Source organism: Vespa velutina, chromosome 9 (genome assembly GCF_912470025.1).
Source record: "Vespa velutina chromosome 9, iVesVel2.1, whole genome shotgun sequence".
Classification (NCBI taxonomy): domain Eukaryota; kingdom Metazoa; phylum Arthropoda; class Insecta; order Hymenoptera; family Vespidae; genus Vespa; species Vespa velutina.
The window spans coordinates 8,298,688-8,311,039 of NC_062196.1; the positions used below are offsets into that span (position 1 = coordinate 8,298,688).

Sequence of the window (12,352 nt, forward strand, 5' to 3'; positions counted from 1 at the left end):
AAAGAATCGACATTTATCAAGCGAGAATAAATAGAAATATTTAAAATTACATAAATCTTTTATTCTTTTACAATGCATACCATACAATACAACAATTATTAGTTAAATACAATCACACTTGATGAACACGTGTATGCCGCATATTTATATATAAACATATATATATGAGCATACAGTAAATCATGAATTGTTATATACAGCATCCCCTATTATGCAAAATATATATCATCTAATTTTAGTAATACTACCAAAGATGTAGTTCGCCTTGAAAAAAGATCTGAATTAGGCACAGTTAATGATCCAAATAGAGGTATAAGCGTGTTATCATATTAATGATTTTTTTTTTGTTTTTTTTTTTTTATTAAATAATATGATCAGTCTCACAATGAAGGCCAGTATTACTATAAAAATAAAACCTTCTATACAATTTCATATTGACTTCATCATATGTTATTTGTAACATTGACTTTTTGCTAGAATTATATAATTGTATCACCGTTTTATTAATTTCAGTCTCGAACTCTAAGACCCCAAATACTTGTTCTTCGAACGCCAACCGTTGGTCTTGCGACAGAACTATATAGGAACTTATTAATTTCAGTTTCCCCACAATTAGATTGTACAGATTTTAACATTGGTTCTGACATCAAGCCAAACACATCCAAATACATTAGGCATGGCATATAAGCTAATCTGATATAAGTTGACGGTGGTATACTATAACAACGACTTAATGACAAGTGTTCCAATTTAGAAAAATTCAAAAGATTAGGAACTGTATTCATGGTAAGCAGCGTACAATCGCTTAAATCTAATTCTACAATCTCTGGACAAGATTTGACCAAATCTTTGATATCTAAAACAGATAAATTCTGATTATAACCTCGATAACAAAATTATAGAATATTAATGAAAAGAAAAGAAAAGTATGAAAAATTGTTTCACTTACTATCGTCTGTCATAGTTTTTCGGCATCCGGATATATTCAACCGTGTAAGGGAAGGCGGAAGTGATTTACACAACAGAGAGACAGACTCTGCATCCAATGAACACCATGCCACATTGAGAGCAGTTAAGCTATGACAATTGTAAATTTTTCCGATAATTTACATCATGCATTATAGTATAAGTCTAAAATAAATACAATTGGGGCTACTTAAAGTGCTCAAAATGATAAAATTCACCAAGGAAAGTGCTTACCTTCTGAGTTTAATTAAATCTGTAACACATTCAAGATCTAGTCCTTCGCACATAGATAAATTCAACACGGTCATGTCAATATTCAAACTTATCGCATTACAGCATGCCATATTCAAGATACAACTTTCCAATGATAATTTTTTTAAATATTTGCATTTAGACAATAAATTTGCTAAACCATCAGCTGATATTACTGCCATAGAAAGATCCAAATATTGTAGCTTACAGACATAATTACTATTTAAAACTTCAGTGCTGTCTTTAAATATTGGATCTGCAATTTCAGCCTGGGCAAGCCTTAGGATTTGAACACCACGTGGCAATATATGTTCCAATGTTCCTTCATTTAATACTTTACTACCTAAATCCAGTCTACTCCATAATGCCTCGTCTCGTGCTATTTGACACCATCTTTTACATACTAACATGCAACGTACCTAAATTTAAACGAATCCGATGGTAAATCATTTAGCACAAAAACGAATCATTTAGCACAAAACAGATCCTAACATTTGACAAATGTTATAATATATAAATATTCCTTACTAAGCATCTCTTAGGTAACCATCTGAATATCATTAAAATCATTTCATCAGATAGTTTGTTGAATTCGTCCTCTCCTTCATGTGACAATTTTCTTTTCCTTCTATACAAGTAAAAATGATCTAAACTATCCTTATTTGATGAAGCATTTAATTTTTCTTTACCATAATCATCTTTAATATCCCCAAATACTTCAACCTCCACCCTTGAACCATAACCAGATTCATTCGTATGTCCATAATTGCATGGATTGTCTGTATCATATGGATCCTGTTCTAGCCTTTAATAAAAATAAATATAACATTATGAATGACAGATAGAATATAATAACGATATATTTCAATATTTAAAAGAACTTATAAATTTATTATTATTATTATTATTATTATCATTATTATTATAGTAATTGTTACAAACCTTTCGATAGTGACACTTTCAAAAGTGGTACCTCTGTACAGAGATTTTTGTTCCGAATCGTAAATCCCATTATCATTTAATGGTAACCGTTTATTATTATCCGCATTAGTTAGAGAAACAGTACAATCCGGAGATTGTACTTTGTTAACGTTATCACAGTTTATTGCTTCATCCTCTAGCATACTAACTCCCATATCTTCTAATATTTCTGGCTCAACAAGACTACTATCAGCATTGTAAGACCATCTTGTATTATTCTTAGATGTGCTATTAAATGTACTATTTAAGTTATTACAGCCATCATCCATACGTACTCGTTTACTGTAAAATAATAATTATTATTCCAAACAGACAAGAGAAATAATATCATGGATATTTGAAGATGATATTATCTAAAAACAAAGTTCTAACTACATAAGTAAATATAGAACAGAACCTGCTCCACCATGGTGAAGAGTATGTTTGTTGGCTCATCTTAAGCTCTTAGATTTTCACTTGAAAATGACGATAGGTTGTTTAGAAAGGAGAAGGAAAAAAGGTTAAATGGGAAACTCCAATGTATGAGAAATGAAAATTTTCAGAGATACTCCTAATATCTACTTATACAAAACTTTAGCGAATCTCTTAGAGGTATGACCGATATCCTGACTATATCCTGACACAATGAGTTAAGACAACAATAGAAGACAAAAAAAATGTCAATAACTTTGATATTCGCAAGCGCGATTTATAGGAACGTATAAGTTAGAGATACATCAAGAAAATATCACAGTACGTAGCGGGATACGTTGAAGAGAATAGAATATGAACAATCCAAAGGGGGGAAATCGAGTATCTTATCGAACGAATAAATAAGATAATTTAATGCGTGAGATAAAAGTAAATGCATTTTTCAAAAAGATACATAGTACACGTACGTAATCCGATAATCGAATTTAAACGTAAAATATAGAGGAGGACGGTCACACTTTTCACGAAGGAACGAAGAATTGAATTATCAACGATTCTTTATAACGAAATCCCATGCTATTCGGAGGGGAATAAAGATGTGAAAAGCAAAGGCTTTTAACCTTACTTGGTACGCGCCAGTGCGGGCGTACACCTGTATACCCCTCCCCCTTAAAAGCAACAGGTAAGGAAAATAAGGGTACGCCGTGAGGAACGTTGATTTCTCGATTTTCAAACGGTTCAACTAATAATACAATCGAATTATTTAATAACAAAAAAAATAGAAAAAGTTAATAAACCGACTTACCTCTCTGGCGGCGAAAATTCCTCGGAATTCTTGATATCCTTCTGACCGAGTCTCGTGTGCTCCACCATGCCGGAATTCATTTTTGGCGGAATATTCTCGCTCTATCTTTTTTTCAATCGACCCAAACTACAGCTTGCTTGAGAATTACGAGAAGCGCGAGAGCCGATTGCTCGAAACACTTCGAGATATTTCGATGGTTGTGCCAAACCACGACGCTGATTGGCCAATAGGCCAAATCGAAATACTATCGCCCTGACTTCTAATTTCGATTGATGCACTTCGATATTATCGTTGTAAAATTTTGGCGGCGAAAGAACAGGTGCATTACATTACAACACGCCAAGTGGGCAAAACTTTCGGTGTTAATTATCGAACGTGGAAATACGTTTTCGCTTCTAATCGTTTTGTAATCTGTGATAACTAATGCATATATGAAAGGATTATATAAGGATTAATTGGCGGGAATATATACGTGAGTATTATTGCGCGGGAAAAATTCGTTCGTTCGTTCGTTCGTTCGTTCGTCGTTCGTTCGTCGTTCGTTCGTTCGTCGTTCGTTCGTTCGTTCGCTCGTTAACGTATAGGTTAGAAATCGCGCGCGCAAATTTACATGCGAAAAGGAATAAAAACTTTTAATTGAGAGTCAACGACCCTTTTTTCTTTTTCTCTTTTTTTTTCCATAGCGAATATTTATTATTCATAAAAGCATTTATTCTTCGTTACATAAAATTCTCCATGGATTCTATTCCATTTTTCCTTTATTTATTTATTTTTCTTTCTAATACTCAAGACGATTACGATTACGGAAAAGAAAATCGTAATGAAAAAGGTATTCATTCGCCATTTGGCCTATCCTTGGACAAACGATTTCTTTTATCGTAAAATTTATCCTTGGAATAACCTTCACGAAGGATCGGTGTACGATAGGCCAATCGAGGATCAGGTACTTTCGTCTTTTTATCCTCGGCATATATCTTCATTTGAAAGCTCACTAAATCCGACGTTCTCTTGTGAAAATGAAATCTTTGATCCTTAGGTTCTATGCCTTTTTCGTGCCACCAGCCATAACTATGAAAATGCAATAGAGTAAACGAAAACGAGTTGTTCGAATTGAAATAGGAAAAAAAAAAAAAGATACTTTTCGTTTCTTCTAGTTGTTATTACGTGTGACTTGTCAATAACGGCCAACGATAAACTTCCTTTGGAATTTTCTCTTCTTCGTTGGTTAATCGTTTAATCGTATCGTCGACATCGATCTTCTGCAAATCCTCGAATTCTCTCGAATAAAATTTTGGCGTTACAAAGTTCGCTGCGAATTTAATCTCGGTATTAAAACATCGATTTTTTTTTTTTTTTTTTTTTTTTTTTTTTTAAATAATAACGACTTTATCGACCGAGTCAAATGATCTATGAAAAAGTTAAGGATCACCGAAGAAAAAGAAAACATCGGAAATAATATTGATATAATAAAAGGTACTTACGTACCATTAGTTTTTGTAATGTAAGCATCCGATCGTCCAATTGTTTGTTGCTTAGAGAAACAAAGTTTGAAGGGTGGCTTATCCGTTTGATTTTTCGAAATCGTTTTTGAATCCGTTCGCGAACTCACCGACATATTTCACAACGTTCAAGTAAAGAAATAATAATTCTTCTCTCTCTCTCTTACTCTTTGTCGCGTTGCGAAGTAAATACTTTTTTAGCTTGTTTCCTTTGTACGCTCAAAGAGGAGATAACACGCAATGTCAACGACACCAAGGGGACTTGTTTATTTGATCGATATTTCAGGGGATCGAATTATTAGAAACGTAAAAGGGAAGCTAATTAACATATGAAGTTGACAATATTTTGTCAGGTTTTTTTATATCTCTTCTTTTTTCTTAAAAGAAAAAAATGGATAAATGAAAAAAAGAAAAAACAATGCGAAAACAATTTCAAATACTTTTTTCTTTTTTTATTTATTTACTTTTTTTTCTTTTTTTTTTTTTTTTTTTTTTTTTTTTTTTCAATGCTCCCATTAATAATGCATATATCTGAATAAAGTATACGATTTAATAATGATTAGTCTTAGTAATGTTACAAAATCTTTTCAATGTTTAAGCACACTTCTCTCTCTCTCTCTCTCTCTCTCCTCCCCCCCCCCTCAGCCCTTATTTCTTTCCTTTGCATTATTTTAAGCTAAACTTTATTGTATTCGCACGAATTTCTACTCGTACGCGATCATTATTACATGTTCTTAAAGATCGCTACTTCTAATCAAAAGTTTAGCCATCTTTGTAAAAATCTCTCTCTCTCTCTCTCTCTCTCTCTCTCTCTCTCTCTGTTTTACCCTTTCCACGCTCGTCGTCTATTTCTCACATAGCAATGTACAAAAGTGTTCACTCGTATTAAGCAAAATCTTTGATATGAGCCAGTTGAAGTAAGAAATCAATCTTTATATGGAAGGCTTATTCATTGTCGGCTTATCAGCCAAACTTTAAATACTATTTTATCGATAAAACACGAGCATTCAATAACCATTCTTAGATTTCACAATTATTATTGACTTTTTAAAAATGTATCATAATTAACATTGACTTTACTCCATTCTCCCTCTCTCTTTTTTCTCTTTCTCTTTGACTTGTACTGTATAACCTTGAAACTCGTTTCAATGTTAAGAGTCCATTTTTGTTTGCGAAGAACGCAGAAAGGGAAAGATGCCAAATAATATATATATATACATACATACATACATACATACATACATACGTGCATACATACATACATGCATACATACATACATATATATATATATATATGTATTATATGTATAATTAGCATTTTTCCTATATCTAATTCGTCATTAATCGTGTGAAATTGTTAACGAGATTAAATCGAAAATGCAAGGCGAAGACCTTTGGAATATGGCAGCGATATCGCCGTTGCATATCAGCATTTCCGTACTCTTTATGCGTACATACATACACATAGGATAAACATACTAATATAGTACAGTACTATCGCAAATCGTAATTTCAATTACGCCGAGAGATGAAAATATCAAAGGGAACCGCCAGTTATCCATTAGTTATTCTAATATCAATGCTCTCGTCTAAAACGAAAAATCACATCCCCCGGATGCTGTCCATGTTTTTCTATTTATCCGTCATTAGATTAGATGAAATTAATTATAGATCATTCCTTCTTAACGGACTAATGTTTTTTCTTTTTTTCTTCTTTTTTCGTCTTTTCTTTCTTTATTTTATTTTATTTACTTTTTTGTTTTTCTTTTTTTCATTTTACGAAATACATACCATTACATTCTTTTGTTTTCAAATAAAAAGTGAGATGTTCAATTTTTTTTTCTCTCGCATCGACAAAATTAAGAAAAAAATCGCGTGAAAGAGGAACGTCGCAATAAATAAAAATTTAAGAGACTATAACGTAAAATAAGAAAAAAAAAGAAAGAAAAACGTGAAATACTTTTGACGAAGGCAAATAAAAGAATGACAATACTTGTTTAAAGTTTCTTTTTTTCGTTTTTTTTTTTTTTTTTTTTTTTTAAAGAAAAATATGCGCTCTAATACGATCAGAGGACAGAATTTTTTCTAATGACGCCATTGCGCGATAAGTGTTGACCGCCTTTATCTTACACACCGATTAATCATTTTAGAAAGCAACTCGTTTTAGGTTTTTGATACTCGCGTTGTTATTATTATTATTATTATTATTATTATTATTATTATCATTATCATTATTATTACTCCGAGCGAAAAATCACGATTTTATAAATATTCAGCTCTCTTCTATTCATTTTGTTGGACGATCTTAGAGGATTTAAAATCTTTCCTTCATTCTTTCCCCTTCTACCACCTTCCGTTCAACTCTTTTCTATATATCATTATACGCGTTATAATAAAATTATTTGTACGTTCATTAATTACAGTCTCAACATTTACAAGTTTTTCTAGGCTAGAAACGCGCGCATTTTAAAACTGAAAATGAAAAATCATGTAACGCATCGTGCTTGCACGAAAGCTTTCTCTTCTCGAAATTTTTTTTTTTTTCTTTTTTTTTTTTTTTAAGGAATCACTTCTTCAGCAAAAGGAATAAAATAGATTATTCTCATGATTATTATGGCATCATTAAAAGAAGTAGAATCGAGCAAAGAATCAGGCGAACACGTTGCGTTACTATATCATATTTTAAAGCTTCTTCTGAATATCCTTCTCTTTTTCTTACGCACATATATACACGTGCACATACATACTCTCTATTTTTATCACGCACTCTTCTAATTTTAAAAACGAGTCATTCCCTCGGTTTTCATATTTCAAAATAAACTCCCACGTGTTATATCGTAAAAAAAAAAGAGAGAGAAAAAAAAAGAAAAAAAAAATAGAAATTATTTATGTCATGATCGCATCGTACGAGAGAGGAAAACTTAAAGAGTTCTCGTTAGTGCCATCATACAGAGGCCATTAAAAATTCTATATCTCAGAGGACATATTAGAAGTATCATAACGATTCCTTCATCTTTTTTTTTCTTTTTTTTATTCTATTTTATTTTTTTTCCATTTATTTCGTCTTGTTATCAATACGAGATTAAATAATGACAAGGCATCTACTTGGATTTTTCTTTTTTTTTTTTTTTTTCTTTTTTTTTTCCTATCAAGAAGAATCACTCGATCGGTGTTTAGGTTAGATATTTAGGTGTTCTTTTTTCTATGTCTTCTAATAGCCATATGAAAATTTGTGTGTGCACTCTAAATCACTTCAAAAGGAATATATATATATATACATACATGTATATATGTATATGTACATATATATATATGTGTGTGTGTATATTTTGTTTAAAATTCTAACGCGCAGAAGTGCATGTATGAAAAAATAAAAAATATTTTTTTTCGTCTCTTTTCTCCTCCTTTTATCGATCATAGCTTTAGGATAAATCTTAAGAGCGAAGCATATAAAAATTAGCAACGTAAAATTATGAATTTATATAAGACCGACATTCTCGGTGGGATCATACATTAAAATTATGGAGATTCATCGATGACCTTAGACACATCTTGGATCATTAAGAAAAAGAAATAAAACGATAACAGATTTATTTCACGATAGATATGACCGGGTGATTATTAATCGATTCTGAAAGTGGCCCAAGTTAAAAATTAAAAAAAAAAAAAGAAAAGGCAAGTAAAAGGATTAGTTATACATCGTGTAATTCATATAATTAAATCATCGGTCTACGAATTATCCGTATAATTAAGTCATCGGTCTACGGATAAATTAACTTCTTTTTACATTTTTTTAGTTAGACCGCTTTCACAATCATCATTGAGGTGATGTGGGGGGGGGGGTTTATATGTATTCATAAAATTCTCATAAGAATCGATTATGTAATATTGTACGAATTGAAATTGTATATTTGTCTTTTTACTAATTCATCAATTTGTAATAATTTAGATCGATCGGTGATAAACTTGTAATTATCGAGATCAATAAAAGATTTATAATCGCACGAGGAAAGTTAGGATTATTGGGGAAAAAAAATAATCCGTGAATAAAAAAAATCCAAAATGATTCAATAAACATCGGATCTATTTACGTGTATCATTTTAAGATTAACGGGGGAAACAAAAGTAATGAAAATGAATGAAAATAAAGATATTATTATTTGCCGAAGATATAATGACGACGATAAAAAAAAAAAAAAAAGAATATTATTAATGTCGATGCAGGATGATGTTCATTGAAAAATGGCTGATTCCGTCACACTCTTTTTCTACTCTTAGGATAATAGGCACTATCGCTAATAAGGGTAAGTTCTCCGTATTTGAGTTCCCCTATTTATGGAGTAAGAAATTCATAAAAAAATCGACGTCGATCTCAATGTATCGATCAGATAACTTGCATTTTCTAATTTCTTTTCTTTTTTTTTTTTTTTTCTTTTTTTATCGTCATCTCATCTTTGACGTCATTGAGAGAGACTCGAATAATGTTCAAGAAGAAATTCAACGCGTTCGTTACAAATCCAATGTGATTATAAAATTATTCTAATGATAAATCATTTGAGATATTAGATAAAAGATATATAAGTACATATTTTATCTCATAGAGAGAGAGAGAGAGACGCTGTTTTTAAAATTTTTTAATTATAAAAAAAATTTTTCTCTATCTCTCTAATATATTAACTTTTTTTATATCTTTATAGATAAAAAAAAAAGATAATTTATTAATAATTCAAATCCTAAAAAAAGTATCAAAATATCTCGGAACTAAAAAATATTTCGTAATCACCGAATTCATGTGTGTCATCATTTCGATAGATGATCGACGACGATTTTGTGGCTTTTTTTTTTTTTTATTTATCTTTTTTTTTCTTCCTTCAGAAAAACGGATGTACGAATCGATGTACCAACGTCTTGCTCTCTTTTCGAACGTATATTATTATTTACAAAAATGCCATTAGAGCGTAAACAAGTGTGTGTTTACTGACGACGGATTCATTTTCCACAAATATCCCTATTTTTTTCTTTAATAAAAAAAAAAGAGAGAACGAAGGTCTCTTATATCTTCTCCTTCTCTCTCTCTCTCTCTCTCTCTCTTTGTCTCTCTCTCTCTCTCTCTCTCTCTCTCTCTTTCTCTTTCTCCCTCTCTCTTAGTCTTACTCTAGCAAAGATCGACCGCGAAAAGCGATCTAAATATAGGTCGCTCATTTCAAACGATATTGTGTGTATATATATACATATGTGTGTGTGTATATATAAATGTGTGTGTGTATAAATATGGCGAAACACCACAGAAAAGTACATCAAATTTGATCAATTCTTTTCGATCATGAAAGAAGATTAATGGGCGGGTGGAGGATGTTCTTTGGAGAAACAAATAAAAAAAAAAAAAATTACACCGTACAACCAATTAAAAGATGACCATGATTTTTTATTTTTTTTTTTATTTTTTCTTTTATTTTATTTTATTTATTTTTTTTTTTTTTTCATTATCATTTTCTTCTCAATTTTCTCACTTCATCGTATCGTTTTTTTACCACTGGTTTGTTGTTATTATTGTTTTTCTTAGAAAAAAAAAAAGAAAAAAAAATAAGAAATGTAATCAAAATCTCACTCCTCCCGCACACTTATCACTCGCGATTTATATGCTGCATATTATTTTGTCTGTTTTCTTTTTTCTTTACTTATTCTTCTTACATACATCACACATTCCATACATATGTTCTCTCTCTCTCTCTCTCTCTCTCTCTCTCTCGCTCGCTCTCTCTCTTTCTCTCTTACAAAGCGAATAACGTTGGAACGAACGTTTACCGCAGCTTTTGTACTAAGTGATAGTGTGGGTTTATACAAGGAGTCGCGTACTACATATAAGTGTATACACGTCTTTCTGTATATGCATTTATTTTGTGTAATTGTATGTATAACGTGTTGCACGAATAATTTTATCGTTGCGTTATGCCGAGGCCTTGCATTTTATTTATTTATTTATTTATTTACTTTACTTTATTTTATTTTTTTTTTTTTTTCAATAAACGTTCTTCAACTCACTAACTAACAATAAGTATGTTTTTTTCTTTTATTTCGTTTTTGTTTTTTTTTTCCTTTTTTTCTTTTCCTTTTTTATTTTACAAGCACGATGAAAGGGGGATGATACGATGAATGGGGAATTAGACGCGAGTTTTTAAAGTAGAGAAATGAAAAAAATGAATCTCATATATTTTATCCCGCAAATATAACGAGATAATATTAATGTGAGTCTCATATTAAAAAATAAGAAATAATAAAATAATCGAAGAGTGTCGGCACGGACGCAACGATAATATATCCTTAGAATATAATAATCTTACAATGCTATACAAGAAAGTGCTTGCTTTTTTTTTTCGCTTAAATACTAATAGTTAGCTTTTTTTTTTCATCTTATTATTATTATTCTTCTTCTTCTTCTTTCTCTTCTTTTTCTCTTTCTTCCTCGCAAACGTACATGTGTTTCTCTCTCTCTCTCTCTCTCTCTCTCTCTCTCTCTCTCTCTCTCTCTCTCTCTCGCTCTTTCTTTCATACTTTATTTCATTGTTCGCTTTTTTACTCGCACGCACGCACGTATACATACACGCATTCGTCGTAACAACTTCTTTCGCAACATCGAATCATTACAATTACAGATCTGTATTATGGCCATTTGTATATTTTTTGTCTTTTCCTTCGTTATCATCTCAACATCATCATCATGATGATCATGATCGACTCTCTCGATTCTTTTTTCTCTCTTATCGTCATTTATACAACAAACTTCGATAATCGCCTTATTATTATTCTATGTATTTTCTTTTCTTTTTTTTTTTTTGTTTATTTGTTCGTTTCTCTTTTTTTTTTTTGCTTCTTTACCTTATCTTACACTCTAACTTTCCGTTTTATAAAAGCGTCAATTATACATATACATAGCTTGTAAACGTAATTTGCAAATTTACATAGACACACACACGCTCGACGTGTTTCATGATTGGAACAATGAACTTACTCTTCTAAGGTATATTCGCAAATATTTATAGAACGATTAGATTTTTGTATTTTCTCTTTTTCTCCTTTATTATTTATTTATTAATTTTTCTTTTTTTTTCTTTTTTGTTTATTTTTTTTTTTTTGTTTTTTTTTTTTTTGTTTTTAAATCGTTCAAACGTCAATTCGTCGTGTATTTAACTCGCGAGCGTGCAAATTTTTTTAGGGGTTTCCTTCGCTCTCTCTCTCTCTCTCTCTTCCATTCATTAATTATTAGAATATTATACAATCGATAGTTTTGTACACATCATAGTTCAATCGCGCGAAGCTAATTCGCAAGAGAAAATAATAGGATGGGGGAGAAAAAAAGACAAAGAAAGAAAGAGAGAGAAAGAAACAGAAAGAGACAAAAAAGGACGAATGTTTGCCAATAAGTACGATGATTGTTGGA

At 31.0% G+C, this 12,352-nt stretch overlaps 2 protein-coding genes across 4 annotated transcripts; both read right to left on the reverse strand.

Moving 5' to 3' along the window:
- Window positions 1-39: 39 nt before the first annotated feature.
- LOC124951699 (S-phase kinase-associated protein 2-like) lies at window positions 40-4,184 on the reverse strand. Of its 3 annotated transcripts, none has more exons than XM_047500496.1 (6): window positions 3,416-4,175; window positions 2,161-2,481; window positions 1,747-2,023; window positions 1,201-1,637; window positions 950-1,077; window positions 40-856 (listed from the first exon to the last, which is right to left on the reverse strand). In XM_047500496.1, exons 1-6 carry the CDS (start codon window positions 3,493-3,495, stop codon window positions 510-512), a joined length of 1,590 nt encoding a protein of 529 aa, XP_047356452.1. In that variant the 5' UTR covers window positions 3,496-4,175; the 3' UTR covers window positions 40-509. The 3 variants fall into 3 exon arrangements, with proteins under 3 accessions (XP_047356452.1, XP_047356453.1, XP_047356454.1); XM_047500497.1 differs by having other exon boundaries at window positions 2,597-4,175; XM_047500498.1 differs by having other exon boundaries at window positions 636-872; window positions 3,416-4,184.
- Window positions 4,116-6,732, reverse strand: LOC124951709. The gene is made up of 3 exons (XM_047500513.1): window positions 4,901-6,732; window positions 4,580-4,724; window positions 4,116-4,483 (listed from the first exon to the last, which is right to left on the reverse strand). Exons 1-3 carry the CDS (start codon window positions 5,028-5,030, stop codon window positions 4,249-4,251), a joined length of 510 nt encoding a protein of 169 aa, XP_047356469.1. The 5' UTR covers window positions 5,031-6,732; the 3' UTR covers window positions 4,116-4,248.
- Between the last annotated feature and the right edge of the window lie 5,620 nt (window positions 6,733-12,352).